Below are 15230 nucleotides of genomic sequence, written 5' to 3' on the forward strand. Positions count from 1 at the left end.
TCCAAAGCTCAGTATAATGAAAGTCATCAAAAGCAAAGCATTAGGGAGGCTGCAAGAGATCTACCTATTTTCCACCTGAAAGTGCCATAATTACAGTAGCTAGGGAAGAGGCAGGATAAACTCTGGAGCAAACACAGGAGGTGCCATGAAGCTCAGAACAGGGGGAAAAAAATCAGTGTGTTTGTAAGGATCTGATTGTGGAACAGGGCTGTGCAAACAGAAGGGGTATTTGGCTAAGGATAGCTTCATTGTGAGCATAACTCTCCCTGTTTTTCTTTGGGAAAATTCAACACTCAAGCTAAGGCACGAATCCAGTAAAGGCCTTCAGTTTTCACTGCTTTTAGCCCAGCTGCTCTCTCAGAAGTGCAGTACATAGAGCAGGGCTGTGAGGGACTGTCACAAAGACTCTTCCACCCCGAGCGGTCGAGCTGAGCTGTTCCAACCCTGTGACCTCCCATTAGCCCCGTCTGCACACACAGGAAAAAAGGATGGACCCTCAGCCCTCCTTCCTGCTCGTGCCTGGCTCCTTGGTCCACCCAGAAACATGTCCATGTAAGATTTCTTAAATTCAGTACATCTACAAGGATGATGTTGTTCAGCTTCTGTACAAAGAGGTTTGGCTGAGCTGGGGAATCCCACCTGCTCTGGAGTCATGTTCTTCAGGACACTGCTGCTGAAAAGCTGAATTCCTCGTCAAGTGCTGGCGCAGGAGCAACAGCCTTTGAGCAGAAAAGCCAATTGCAGCTCCTGTGAACTCACCCAGACCAACAGTTTTCCATCACCACCTCTGCATTTGTAGGAGGCTGCCTTGTACCTCTCCTGGCTGGCGGTTTGAGGAAAGGGCTGGTCGGGTAGAGCAGAAATTGCTTAATGGAACGAGAACAATTATGAATGGCACAAGCAGAGATAAAAAAATGCATTCAGAATGTCTTTAATCATGTAACACTAAAACTTCTTTACAGTGTCATGGCAATCTACACTTCACCATCTGCTCAAATTTGGTTCTGCCCCCATTTCTCAAATGCAGAATAAAAATGACATTTTAAAACAGAACACATGGCTGTTTCTACAAGACTTCACTGCTTCAAGTGAGTATTTTTGCTTGTTAGTCTTGTATAAACTTCTTAAATCAACATAATTCTTTCCATAAGAATTGTAAAAGATAAAGCTCTCTCCTCCTTACCCTCAGACCTTTGTGACACGAGGTGTGCTTTCTGCTTTAGGATGGCAGCTTTTCCTCAAGGCTCAGTATGCACCCCAGAAATGGAAAGTTGGGAGTGGGGGGGAAGATATAATGAGTTGCTTTAGGAGTATCTGAGTGTATTAAGGTTTAGAGGTTAGCTAGAAAGATTATATTTGGGGCAGAGGGATGCGACAAGCATCCATCAGGGCTTTGGAAGATACTCTGCACTACATTACACACGGAGGGATTTTTGTTATGGACCATCAAAGAAACTGTTGCCACGAAAGACAGAAGAGACAATCTTTCCAGTGGAATTAATGGTGCCCTCACTGTCCGAGCTGGACTCCGAATCGCTGCTCCCCGAGTAGGCGCCCAGGCCCGGCAGGATCCCAATGCACACGGCGGCTGAGGGACAGTGCACTGTGGAGCCTCCCACGGAGCTGCTCCCCAGGGGAACACAGGAGGGTTTTTCTGGAAGAGAGATACCCCAGTCAAACACAGGGAGTGCGGGAAAGGCCTTTCAATCAGCCCAGGAGCTGCCACGTGTCACTCACCTGCTTTTGCCATACAAGCAGCGGATGACTGCAGGATTTAATTAAAGCATAAGGCAGCTTTATGCTGCAATAAAGCCATTCTGACAGGAAGGACTTGCTACCTCAGGGGATTTTTTTTTTCCTCATCACTAGTTTAAGCCCAGCTCTATGGTGGCATTACAGATTTTTTATTCTAAAGCTGTCAGTTTGATGCTTGTCAAGTACCAAACCCACTAAATAAGAATAAATAGCTCTGCTTTGTGTAGCTGAGTATTTTTTTTTTGCAATGTAACAGCATAGTTGAGGAAAAGTTTTATTCCATCGTTCTGCTAGTCAACATCTCCCATCTTCCATGGCTAATTAATTATTTCCACTGTTCTGAAAGTTTACTGAACAGAAGGAGATTCAGGAAGCGCCTTGGGTTGTCATTACACAATTGCAGCTCGCCCGATTTGTGTCAGAGTATCTTGACAGCAAGTCAAGTGCAGCCCTGACAGCTAAGGCTGAAACACAGCTTAATTTTTCTTCTAGTTCCTCACAGTTTTCTGAAACAAATTGACTTCAGGATGGACAGAATCACATCACAGCATGAAAAGTTAAAGTGGATGCATACAAATACATCCAATGCTGCTGTGAAGAGGAAGGGGATGAGCAGCTCTCCATGTGTCCTGCCAGGAGAATAAGCAATAGGCTTGAAATGCACCCAAGGAGACTCCCATTAGTTACCAGGTAAAACTCTTTCAGATTAAAATCAGTTAAGCATTAGAATAAACTCCCTAAGGAGGGTGCACAGTCTGTCTGTGGAGATTTAAGAGCAGCTTAGACAAACATCTGTCAGGACTGGTCCAGGCAGGGAACCTGCAGCCCTCTTTCCTGTGAAGGCTGTTGGCACCTACATTTACCATTTCTACTGCTCTAAGAGAGTCTGTGCTGCCTTGCACAATGAAGGACCAGAAAAGCAAAACCAGGTTTTACCCCAAGCCAGTTGCTGTTCAGTGACAGACACACAGCTTCCTACATGGAGAAGTCGGGACATACCTTGATTCTTTTCATCGTGATCAGTATCTAATTTCAACCTCTTCACACTGTTACCACCATCTGAACTGTGGAAAAAAATAAGAAAGTGTCTTGTTCCTCATAAGCAACCACTTAATTACAGTGAAGTAATTGATACATCTTTGCCAAAAATGCTACAGTGAATGCCAGCAGGATCCCCTGATGACCATCACCACTTCTGATTGCCCTTAACTGGGGCTCCCTGAAGAACGTGCAGGATCCAAGGAAGCGTCAACACCTACACTGCTATCACCTGTTAACCTGGGAAATGGGAACACGCCTCTGGGAGCCCAAGTCAAACCTCCTGCACAGCAACCCAGAGCCACCTATCCAGTGGGCTGTACCCCACAGGAGACTGGGAATGACTGCCTGAGCTTCAGACACCCCACACGACCACAGCCTTGCACACGTGGATGGTCACCACACTTGCTGGTGCAATATCTGTGGCTTTCCCCTTCCCCCTCCTACAGAGCCTGTTCTAAAACGTCTGAAAATCTTGCACCCAGTAAGAAGCCCAGTAGGTTTTGCAGCAATTCACACACAGCTGCAGTATCTAGAAAAGAGTCCTTCCTGGGGGAAAGGAACATGACCCAGACTTCTGACTCTTCAGAGCTTCTATAGCTCTCCCCTGCCACTGCTCAGATTCCATTCCCCCCACCCTGCATGTTCCCAGTCCTAAGTCATCCACATAAACAAATGCTTCCCAGCTTCAGCTGTGATGAACTGATGAAGTATGAGCATTATTATGCATTAACTCTTTTCTGTCCCTGTCAGAACATGCAGTACAGACGAAAGGTTACTCTGTGCAGGGAGCTTTTAATAGCAATACATCCTTTACAGGAAATTACAAAGCTCAGGGAGCAGATGTTGAGCTCACACTACACTTGCTTTGGGCCACTTCGCAATAGAAGATAAGATGGCAAAAATAGAAGACTGCAAAGCAAGTCTGCAATGGCACTGACATGTCAGTTAAGATGCTCTCTTCAAAAAGATGCCATCTGCAGACTTCAGAAGTGCCATTAAGCACATGCCAGCTCCTTTTCTGCATCCTACTGGGTTAAGTACTAATAGTTAGAAGACAAAAACAACATTGTTGGCTGCTTGTTATCAGTTCAGGGCTTTTCTTCTCCGCTTTCCGAAAACCCAAACTACCACCCAACCCCACACACATTAAGTGGTGGAAGTGCTTACTTCAGTTTTCAGACATGCAATTACTGCTGTACTGGGAGCTAAACATCACCCTACAAGATAAGCTTCTAAAATAATCTTGCATTCTCTGAGACGATTCAAACACACTGACTGAATTTGGAGATGCCAGTAATCATCTTAAGTATTAGATGATTCATCTCTGGGAAATAAGTCTGGTCCCACATGCCTAGTTTCTCCCTAACCTGTGGCACACCAGCAGCTGCGTTTGTGGGCCAAGATCAAAACAGCAAACACGTCACAAACCCAGCTGCCATCTCCCTGGGATGGAAAGGGTGGTGATGTATCAGTGCAAATGACTGAGGAACAAGGGAAGTTTGCCTGATGTCCCCAGGACCAAACTGGTACACAAAGCTCTTCTCTTGTAACTTTGTCTCCCACGTGCTGCCCCCAGCAGCAATTAAAACAATCCATTGTAAGCACAGGTGAAATGGGCTGATCCATTATGCAAATGTGAATGAATTCACTTGAGTGAGGTGACACTGATATCTATAAATAGAGATGTAAAACAGATTCCCTCTAGATCCCCAAGCAGGATTGCCCAAGCACTCTAGAATGAAGAGTCTACCCACTTGCTTTACACACACTTATCTATTTGAATTGCTTCATGTTTTTCCCCACAGTTTGTGAGAGCCTATAGAAACAAGGCTGGTCTTTTCTTATACCTTCCCCCTTTTTTCTTTAGGGCTAAGGTTTACACCTCACTCTCTGGAGGCAGTTTTGGCCTGCCTCCCTTTACACTGCTAACTGGGTTCCGTTCCTCATGAATTTATAGAGGTGTGAAACTAACCTTCTGTGTTTCACAGCTCCTGCCAACAGCTTTGCCTGAGAGAATTTGTTCTTGTTTTCCACTGACTTCATGGGCAACTTCTTCTCAGTTTCCTTCTTTGGGTCCATACTGACTCCCACTTTGGTGAGAGTGCTGTGAATTAAGGGTTAAGGATCAACTGGAAGGAACAGGGAGAACAGACACTTCCTCTCGGATATATTTAGCCAGCTCTGCTGACAGCAACGACCGAAGTTCATTCACATATTCTATCAAAATAAACTTATTTGTAATGACATTTAGCTGGTACCCTCAGCCAAAACATAACAGGACCTCACCCTCTGGGGTCAGACCTCCCTCAGGTATCAATACCAGCTCTCCCTGTGAAGACATCCAGGCAGCAGCCCAGGAGCTGCTGCTCTGAAGCCAGAAAGGTGCAACACATGACACCCAGCACCCACGAACATACCATCATCCTGCCTTTACCTAAAGGCCTTAGAAAAGCAAAAAGGTCAGGCTGGGACCAAAACAAACAAACAAATCAAACAGGCAATGCAGTACTTCCCCTTCTATGGAGGTCAACACGTTTGTAATTCATATTTGCTGCTCCAAACTCTAACCCTTACCAAAAAACCTAAGTAGCAATATGTGTGCTCACTTCCACTCCTAAACCTTCCTTTTGCTGAGCCCAGCAGATTTCAGCCTACCAAGGCAAAACAGTTCCATTTTCAGCTTTGGCATTTATCACTCTGTCTTTTCAGCTCCTCTCTCTGTAAGGGCCACAAGGCTGTTACTGCTGGTCTGAGCTCCAACCCAAAGAGGAAGCAGACAGATTGATTAAGGATGAATGACTGCACAGAAAAACTAAGTAGTTTAAAACAGTGTTAGCAAGGTGAGATGCAGATGAAACCTATAATGCTTAGAGAGAATCTTAAGCAGGTTCTCAGACAGGATAAGGAGGAGCTGGGCCTATGTGTTATCAAGGCCCACTCACTGCACACACCCTGAACAGGTCTCCCGTGGCAGGACCCAGTCCTGCCCTGATAACATTTAATGCCCATCTGTATTTGGTGAAGAGAGGTCTGTCAAAGGCCCTGCTTGTTGATGAGGTGCCATGGGAGTCACACAAGCTTCTGCAAAACTCACAAGCTGCACACAGTGAAGGCAAATTAGCCTAATTTCAAAGCACGTTTATAAACTCACATCTAGCTTTCTAACAGTTTCTTTGACTCCAGTTGCACAGCTGGACTTTCACAGGTACCCCAGTCACTGCAGACAAATACTAGATAGGGAATTTCATGTTGATGGACCATATATTTTGAAGCCACAGCTTTTTTCCCCCCACTGAACATCTGCAAATCAAACTCTTACACTTTGGTTTGAAGCGACTCACTCGGTCTCCAATCAGAAGGGTTCAGATGCCACTCCTTGTTAGATTTTCCTAAGGATACAGCAGTAACTCAGATTGCTTCTTACCCCAACCAAGTCTTCTCAGCCAAAACCACTGTTCAATTTTATTCCTTTTTAGGATGGCACAGGAGTGCCATCCTGTGGCTATCCAAAGCCATCTGAAAGCTCGTTGTGTCGAACACAGTTTGATGTTGCAACACACAACTCCTTCCACCCACTGCAGTGTTCAACTTCCACACTTTAGTCCATCACCTTGTTATATTCTAAGACTGCACTAAAAAAGCCCAGCTAAGGAAGCCAAAGGCTTCTCTTTTAAAAGATACCAAATTACAGGCTTTTCACTTCTGTCCAGGATGGCATTTCCCTAAAACTCCTTAACTAGAAAGGCTCAGCACATTTTTAGTAGATATTTTATACATACTGCTGCCATTAGCAAATGTAATGCTATACCCAGCCAAGAAGTGTTCCCCCTCAGGAAGACAACATCAGAAATAAACCTCTCAATCTAAATATCAACTGCATTAAACAAGCTGTCCTACAGAAAAACCTGCTTCTTGGAAGGGGGATGGTTCCCACATATATATAGGTGTGAAGACCAGAGGATGTTGTTCTCAAACACTTCTTGGATCTGGCTTTAAAAAATATCTGCAAATCTTTAATCACTGTCAGACCAGTGGGATCTGGATAGGATAAGGAGCAAACACACCTAGCTATTCATGCAAGAGGAAGTAAAATTCCTGGTCATCCATGCATATGAATTTCTTAAGCTTATGAGTGCACTAAAATATTCCAAAGTATGGTTACCCTCAAGATATATGATTTCATGATTGTTCAACATAAAACAAAAAGAAGAAAAAAAAACCAACTCCGTACTTGAATATTTATGTAAGGTTTACCATTAAATTAATGCCTCTGGGTAGCTTAAACTGGATGCTATACCAGGAAAAAGAGCAAAAAATCAAACCCAGTGGGTTGACATTCCTCCTATTAGTTTGGGAGGGTACTTGAACAGTACCTCTAGATGCAGCATATTTGCCTAGTGCCCACTTTTTTTTTTGTCACTGTAGTGATAAACCATCGGTAACAACCTGCAGATGCAAAAAAACACCTTTTGCATTTTCAGAAGAACACCACCAAAAATTCCAAACGCAGATGAGTCATTTTGCAAGTTGCTCTGAGATTTCTTGCAATATTATGGTTAAATAAAAAAATTGCAAAGAAGAAATGGAAGGGGCAACGCTTCCCAGTTTCCCACGGGATGAGGTGACTATAAAACATTTCCCCTCCTTCCACCCCATCAGCAGTAAGTTCTACAGATTCATTTACAGCAAGACTTCAGACCCAGAGGCACCAATATTACTAAGACCACAAAGACTGAGGTAAGATGGCCTGTACACCTTGATCAGGCCCTGCTGAGGAAAATTCAGGATCAGTGTGTTATGTGGCTAATTCAAGACAACTCCAGACCCCCTCTGGGCTGGTATGGTTCACCCCAGATGAATGTGACATAAGGAGAGCTGGCAGCTGCTGCCCCAGCACAGTCCCACACTGCACAGCTCCAGATCAGCCAGACCCGCGAGCAACATCACCCAAACTAAATATAGCCCATGAACATCCCATTATTAGGTCCAACAAATTAGGAAAATACTCCAAATCCAACAACTAGCTGCAGCCTATTTCTGGAGTAAAAAAATGCATCAGTATTTCTTTTACTTACACACATTCCTGAGCTAATTTAGATGTTCTTCACAGTACTCACCCTCCAAGTTGTAAATCATTGACTAACACAAGGTAAGGCCGATCTTTGTAGCATCAGTGCTAACCAGTTTTATGTGCTGACTGGTTTTGGTCACCTCCTTGTGTACACAAACTCTTTTATTTATACTAAAGCATCCTTGAGAACTTGTATTTTGTTCACTGATGACATGGAGACAAAGATTCAATCTGCACAGATTCAGTAAACCTCAAAAAAGCAACATTTTGCTTAGCACAGAAATCATTGAGTCATTCCAACGTCCCTTGACTGGCACTAATCAGAGAGAAAAAAACATCCTATATTATTCTCTAGCACATCTTAAAGAAAATTTGGCATTTAACAGCAAAGCCAAACTGTGCTGCTCTCAGTACTGCCTACAAGTGTGTATTACCCAAGGGAGCCAAGTCTCCATGGGCACTGACTTCCCAGAAGAAAGTCAGTGCATTGGGACAGATGTATTTAATTTTTCATCCTGCAGATATCAGCAAGGGAAAAAAGCATCTAATACTTCAAGAAGAGATACAAGAGAGAGCAATTCGAACATTATTTCAAACAGGTATGTTGAAATCAAGCAATATGCAGGTAAAAAAATTAAAAGACAGCATTTCCGTTTCAGTAAGAAGACAAAAGCAGAAGATTAGAAATAATAGGATGTTTTTCCTTTGTGTCCCCTTTCTGGTTTTAGTGATGGTATTTCATGCACTCAATAACAGAAAAAAAACCCAACCCACTACCAAACTCCAAGACAATGGAGAGGGGAGAAGGAAAGAAAAGTACCAGGGATATGTGAGGGCTGACGGGGGGAATATCAAACATTACAGTGGTCTACAATGAAAACATTAAACTCTGAAAGTCTATCACTGTACACGTTCTGTAAAGCAGTTTTATAAAAAGAATGTCAATGACAGAACAAAACTACAGCCCACTCTTACCCTCCTCTAGGTAACCACCAGCCATTTTAATGCAAAGGATATTCTGTACTCGTTAAGTTCTTTCAGCTCTTCTTCCCTTCGTTGCTTTTCTAGAAGCTCTTGCTGCCGAGAAACCTCATCAAGGAAATGTGTCTCATCTTCATCTAAGCCTCTTACCATATTTTCTGAATAAAGAAAAGAATGCATATTGATAAGCTAAAACCACTTAGGAAGCAGACAATTATCGTGTGTTACTTCATCACTGTCTTACAACATTTTCCAATGACTTCAAACAGCCCCATAAATGTAGGGAAGTGTCCACGTCTCACATACAACATTTCCAGGACTGCCAAGGTAGGAAAATTTGCACTGGGAACACAGGGAGCAGAGTCCTGGGTGAGTGAGTGAATGGGGTACTCCAGCAGCCACGCTGCTGTGCCAAGGAAAGGGTACAAAGCAAACTCCACAAGCTCTCTGCTGGATCGTGTAATTAAGGAGTAAAAATACTTCCCAGTTAATCACCCTGGATGCTAACAAGGCAAAACTCTCACACACTCAAGCACAAAAACTGCAACAAACTCACACAGTTTGAACACAACACTACTGCCACAGAGAGAAGCCCAACAATTCACAGGAAGCTGTGAAATGCTGTTGGACTTGCCAATATAATTAAGGAAAATTGACCTTAATTGAAAACTTAAAAGTTTTCAGACAGGCAGCCTTTCTGTAGTTCTGAAACACCATTTGGAACAGGTTACACAAAATAAGGAATAACCACAATAAGCAATGATTTGGCTTCAGACACTAAGTTTAAACCTGTCTCCTCAGAATCTCTTCTTAAACCAACCAATAACTGGAAGAAACCACATTACTTCTCCCCATAAATCTTGCTTCAAAGTAGGAAGTACATTTTCTTAAAACAAACAATTAGTTAACTAATTGATACTAACATCCGTTTAAACAAATAATTTAAAAAAAAATAGAAGCAAGACAACTCCTAAATTCCAAATACAAATAAATTCTTTCTAAACAGACTACCCTACATTAAGGAAAGTACAGGCTGGTGCAGCAGGAAGGTCTTTTATTTCCTGCTCTGCAGAAGTTCAACATCTCTTGATAAAACCATTTAGTTAAAAAGTTAATAAAAAATATTTTTTAGAAAAAAACAAGTCTTGCTGTTTGTAGTCATCCTCAGAAAATCTTAGCCCAAACATCACCCTCAGTCTCCATTAAAGTTTAATTCTGTGGGAGGATTTTTAGGCTTTTACATTAGGTCACCGTGGTTTTTTTTTAATCTTCACCCACATAATCAAGCCCTATTTGTTTTAATAGCAAACTAAGAAACCCATTTACACTGATAATTGGCAAGCTTCTGCCTTTGACAGAAAAGCTCTAGAAATCAATTATTATTTGAGGTTATTTTATAAAGGCTGATCCCCACTCCTTCCAACTCATGCAGAGCTCATTCATAAATCTTTAAACAGTAACTTGTAGCACTCACTGCTACTGCTGAGGGCCCCTTCAGAGAGCAGAAGTAGTGAAACTCAGGACACTTTTTGAAGCAAATGACATGAATTAATTTAATTTTCTGCTTGTCTCATCTGCAAACTAAGAGGAAGGCTGCTACCCATTCCAGTACTCGGTTTACTGAAGCAAAGGGAAGATGTAGGTCTAATACAACTGGGCAAGGGAAACTATTACTTTGAACAGTTATTGGAAGCCTTTCCCATCCAGGCTGACAGCAGTCAGTTTTTGGGTGGCTCCTTGGGCAAGAACTGCTTAGTCACATCAAAGATGACTGGGAGCAAAAGTTTACTGAAGTAAACTGGAAACTCTCCAGCTGGAAAGAATCCTGTAGGTCCAGTTGAGACTCTAATGCATTAATTATAGAGATAATGACATTATCTGTACTTGCCACTTTTCAGCACCAAAAATAAGTGAAACTCAAGAGACTGGAAAAAACTTTCACCTGTCCTTATTTTGGTTACCACAAATGTGCAGAAAGGAAATTTTTAAAGTTCCATTATAGAGAATACTAGGATTATTTTCTCATTTAAAATGCTCTACCAGTCTACCAAAATTACTTTACTTTGAAAAGGAAGACATTCTTGCAATGCTGAACAGCCAAGCAGAAAGAACTGCTAGTCTGTAAATCAGTTTTTATCTACATAAAAGTTTTAGAGTAAGTTCATGTGTCAATGCAAACACAATTCTTCAGCATGAAAGTTTCTCCTCCCAAGTTCCCTCATCAGTTGTGACTGATAAGAATGACAGTGCACTAAACTTGTTTTCTACTCCTCAAAAATTCCCACGGACAGAAAAAACACTTATGAACATTTTAAGGCAAATTCAAGCACATTAGGGGACAAATCTTGTCACAAATGGCCAAACTGGCTGAAATCTGATAAGGTAAACCAGTGCTCCACTGATCTTTAGTTTGTCAGTTCCTCCCACTTACCTTCTCTCAAAGAAATCTGGCTACAGGAATGATCCTAAAAGCATCAACTACACACCAGGAATGGCAACCACAGTAATCAGTGATGTACCCAACAGCATCTGCTGGGGCAGCTTCTAAGAACCCAAAGACTGAGCCATAGTTTTGTTCCATCACAAATACAAGAGAAATTCTAGACAGAATCCAGTGAGCCAAAGTGGAGCTTAAAGAACATACAGCTTGAGGGTAAGGCTTCCAGCTAAAGAACCAAAATCAATTAGAACCCACCTTAAAATGGAGTCCCACAGTATCATCCTCACTTCTCTTTATTTAGAGCCAATAGCTCCCTTTTTCCCAAAAAGGTTGACTAATAATTTTCTAGTTCTCATTATCATCTTTGCACTCAGCAGCACATACACAGATGATACAATGCAAAGGATTTTTCTATAAAATCAGAAAGCCAAACATCAGTAGAAATTAGTTCCAGTTTCATCAGAACAGTTAAACATCTACTTTTTGAAGAATCAACACCTGGAAGTTTATTTCTTCCAAATAATACTCTTAAGTGTCAAATCACTTTTGAGTCAAATAATTACAGCTTGGAAATGTAACAGCTGCTGTAGCAGGATTTCTGTTATTGACTGAAGCAGAATGGTCTTGTGTTAAAGCATGAGTTCAAGAGTCACAAAACCACTTCACATTTTCACTTTCCCATGGATCGCTGTCAGATTTTGGTTTTGTGGGTATTTTTTATTTAATGTGCCATACAAGCCTAGCATTAGGCACTTTACAGGAATGCAGCTTCATAACTGCAAACCACTTTTGAGTTTTGCACGTGTGCAGTGCTGCCTCGGTGCCCAGAGCAGCACTGAGAAACAGTTACTTGAGAAACCCAAGATTCCAGTAACTCCTCTGAAGCTTCTGTTTCCCTCTCTGGGAGGGACACAGAGATATGTCCCTTACTTGTGTACAGCTGTTGCACACAATACATTCAGTTTGCTGCTGGTGCTTACTGAATTTAAATTGCTCCTCAAACTCCTGCTGCTTCTTTTCTCTCTGCTCCTGCAGTCTTTCATACAACGACCGTGGGTCATAGGCCTCCTCTGGGCATTCTGAAAGGAACAAACCACACGTCAGAAACACTAAACTGCCAACAGTTCTTAGTCTCTTCATATATAAAAACCTTTTGAAATTACAGAATAGCGGCCATTGCCTTTTATTCCTGCTTTCCACAAAAGTGAAATATTCTCAGGTCTTTTTCCTGTACCTGTTAAAGCCTATCCCATACCTTTTGGATCCTCAGGTTTCCGGACCTTTTCCCATTCCTCTTGCCTTCTCTTCCGTCGCTCCTCGAGCTCCGACTCAGACACAAACCTCTTGTTAATCACAAGGTCAGCAGTACCATCTCCCCCATCCATTGTGGAATAGTCTATCCTAAAAACACAATGGGAAAGAGATATCAGGGGGCTTATTATACTTTTCAGTGAGTGAAACATTACTGAACATCCTGAAAAACAGAACTGCTGCCCTTACAGTAACTTCAGTTCTCCAAAGAACACTGAACAGTAAGTACTGATTGAGATACCTACTCACTTCACAACTGCTAAAACTAACAGCACCACCCATTACTCCTTCTCTATTCTTTTCTCATAGTTATGTCTTCCTTGATAGTTGTCTGCCTCAGGCTGCTTTTCTGAAAGTCATATTTTAATGGATTTTTTTTTCCCACTCCACTTTGTATTTACCTTGCTTAAATAAATATTTTAAAAAAAATTAAACACCCCACACACACACCTACCTTCACATCCTTCTCCTTTTATTTCAGCTCTTACACCTCTCTGTTCTGGAGAAAGATACAGTTTATATTTTCACCCATCTTGTGAAAATTTGAGGAAGCTTGCCTGTTTCCAGTTGTTAAATACATGTATTTACAAGTGATTACCAGTGAGATTTCAGAAATTAGCAACTGTCCTGGCTTTGGCTGGGACAGAGTTAATTTTCTTCTTAGTAACTGGTACAGGTCTGTGTTTTGGGTTTGGTATGACAATAACACTGCTAACACTCTGAAGTTTTAGCTGTTGCTCAGCAGTGCTCATTCTAAGTCAAGGACTACTCAGTCTCACGCTCTGCCAGCGAGGAGCTGCACGAGAAGCTGTGGGGGAGCATGGCCAGGAGAGCTGTCCCCAAGTGGCCAAAGGGATATTCCATAGAGCCATGACCACAGAACATCGTGCCCAGTATATAAACTGGGGGGAGCTGGGTGGGAACTGCTGGCTGGGGACAGGCTGGACAGTGGGTGCTGAGCAACTGTGACTCTCTGTCTCTCTCTCTCTCTCTCCTGCTTAGTTGCCAGCTGGGGTTAAACCACAACAGCAACCCATCTCTCCAGCCTCAGCAGCCTTTTGCAGCTCCCTGCAGGCGGGAGAGCACTTTCCATAAAGCATGGAACACCTGCTCTTTTAGTGTCATTCCTGAAGGTGGTTCAGCTGGAAACCTATAGAGAAGATGAAAATTGAATCTCCCTCCTGAACACAGGTCCTGATCACAAGGGCAGCTTTCCTATCCCAGTGCTGCAGAAACAACATAATTTGTTTCTCCACTTGTTCATCTCAACCCATCCATTTAGAGAGGAAACAAAAGGTTCCAATCAATGGTGACAGAAAGTCATAAAAATAAACTGAAGGAGATTCTGCAAGGGCATAGCATCCTCTGGGGACTAAAGCCTTCAGCAGCAAACCACCTGTCTTCTGGATCAGCCAGTTCACTTAGAAAACATGTTTTAAGATACATGAACTGGATTTCGGTTTAATTATGACCTGACACTACAATCCTGAAAACTGGTGTCTGATTCAGCAAATAACAACTTTACTGACAACCACATCCTGGGGCACAGTGGAGGGGGAAAAAAATAAACATCAAGCAGCATCACACTGACGTTCACTTGCAGTCATAAAGTTTGCTAATCTTGTTTCCTTTTCCCTCTCCCGTCTGAAACAAACACACACAAAATCCCCCAGACCTGACAAAATCCATGTGTTTGGCAACTTTCTCCTGTTTATCTATGTTTTTGCCTGGTGGTCATTGTAAATGACAGAAGTTTCTGTCACAGCTGTAAACTGCAGCTTTTGATAACACCAGATAACAACGTCCCTAGGATAAAAAAAAACACCCCCGAACTTCGCAGCCCTTGCCATCACCCAGGCTGGGACAGACCCGGAGCAGCGACTCTGTCTCGGGTACCAACGTGCAGCTTCTAATATATCAAGTAGCAGAGATTACTTTACCTACGCCTTCAATCACCTCCGCGCCCCCGTAGCACATCAAACCACGAGCCCGGAGCCGCCGGGGACGAGTCGCTCCCCACCAGCCCCAACCCGCCCCCGGGCCCGGGCCCCGCTCCCTGCGGTGCCCGTGGAGCTCGGTGCGGGGAACTGGGCGCGGGGAACCCTCCCGGGGCCGCTCCGAGCCCTCCCCGCGCCCTCTCCTTCCCACCTCCGCTCAGCTCCTCGCCTCGGCCCGCCGCGCTCGCAGGGCCCGGGCCCGGCCCTCGCCGCCCCTGCACCCGCAGTGCGCCACGACCCAAACGCGGCCGCTCTCCCCGCCCACACCGTCCCGTCCCCGCCGGCTGTGCCCGCCCCGCCGCCCCCGGCACGTACCGCGGCCCCTCAGAGCGAGCGGCACTGCCGAGCCCCCGGTGCCGCCATTGACCCCGCTCCCCTCGGCCACCCGCCCCGCCCCTTCCGTCCGCCTCACCAACCGCGGGCCCGCTTCCTTGGCCGGCCCCGCCCACGCGGCAGCCAATCCCCGCCGCCCTCACGGCGGGGCCGGGCGGCGCGCGGAGGGGCCGCGGGTTGGCTGGGCGGGCGCGCGTCAGGGCGGCCCCGCGCCGCGATTGGGCGAGGCGCTCGCGGCGGGGGCGGGGTCCGGGGAGGCGGGGCGGGTCGCCCGGGAGACGGCGGGGGGCGGGGCCGACGT

The 15230-nt window shown here is 44.3% G+C and overlaps 1 protein-coding gene across 2 annotated transcripts; it reads right to left on the minus strand.

The window, feature by feature from the left end:
* Nucleotides 1–915: 915 nt before the first annotated feature.
* Nucleotides 916–15023, minus strand: PSME3IP1 (proteasome activator subunit 3 interacting protein 1). Of its 2 annotated transcripts, none has more exons than XM_051801944.1 (7): nt 14912–15023; nt 12544–12689; nt 12269–12367; nt 8884–9006; nt 4769–4901; nt 2755–2819; nt 916–1654 (listed from the first exon to the last, which is right to left on the minus strand). In XM_051801944.1, exons 2-7 carry the CDS (start codon nt 12671–12673, stop codon nt 1437–1439), a joined length of 768 nt encoding a protein of 255 aa, XP_051657904.1. In that variant the 5' UTR covers nt 12674–12689; nt 14912–15023; the 3' UTR covers nt 916–1436. The 2 variants fall into 2 exon arrangements, with proteins under 2 accessions (XP_051657904.1, XP_051657905.1); XM_051801945.1 differs by having other exon boundaries at nt 4769–4897; nt 8880–9006.
* Nucleotides 15024–15230: the final 207 nt, after the last annotated feature.

This window comes from Manacus candei, unplaced genomic scaffold (assembly GCF_025592945.1).
Source record: "Manacus candei isolate 608988 ecotype Guabito, Panama unplaced genomic scaffold, ASM2559294v1 h1tg000053l, whole genome shotgun sequence".
Taxonomy (NCBI): domain Eukaryota; kingdom Metazoa; phylum Chordata; class Aves; order Passeriformes; family Pipridae; genus Manacus; species Manacus candei.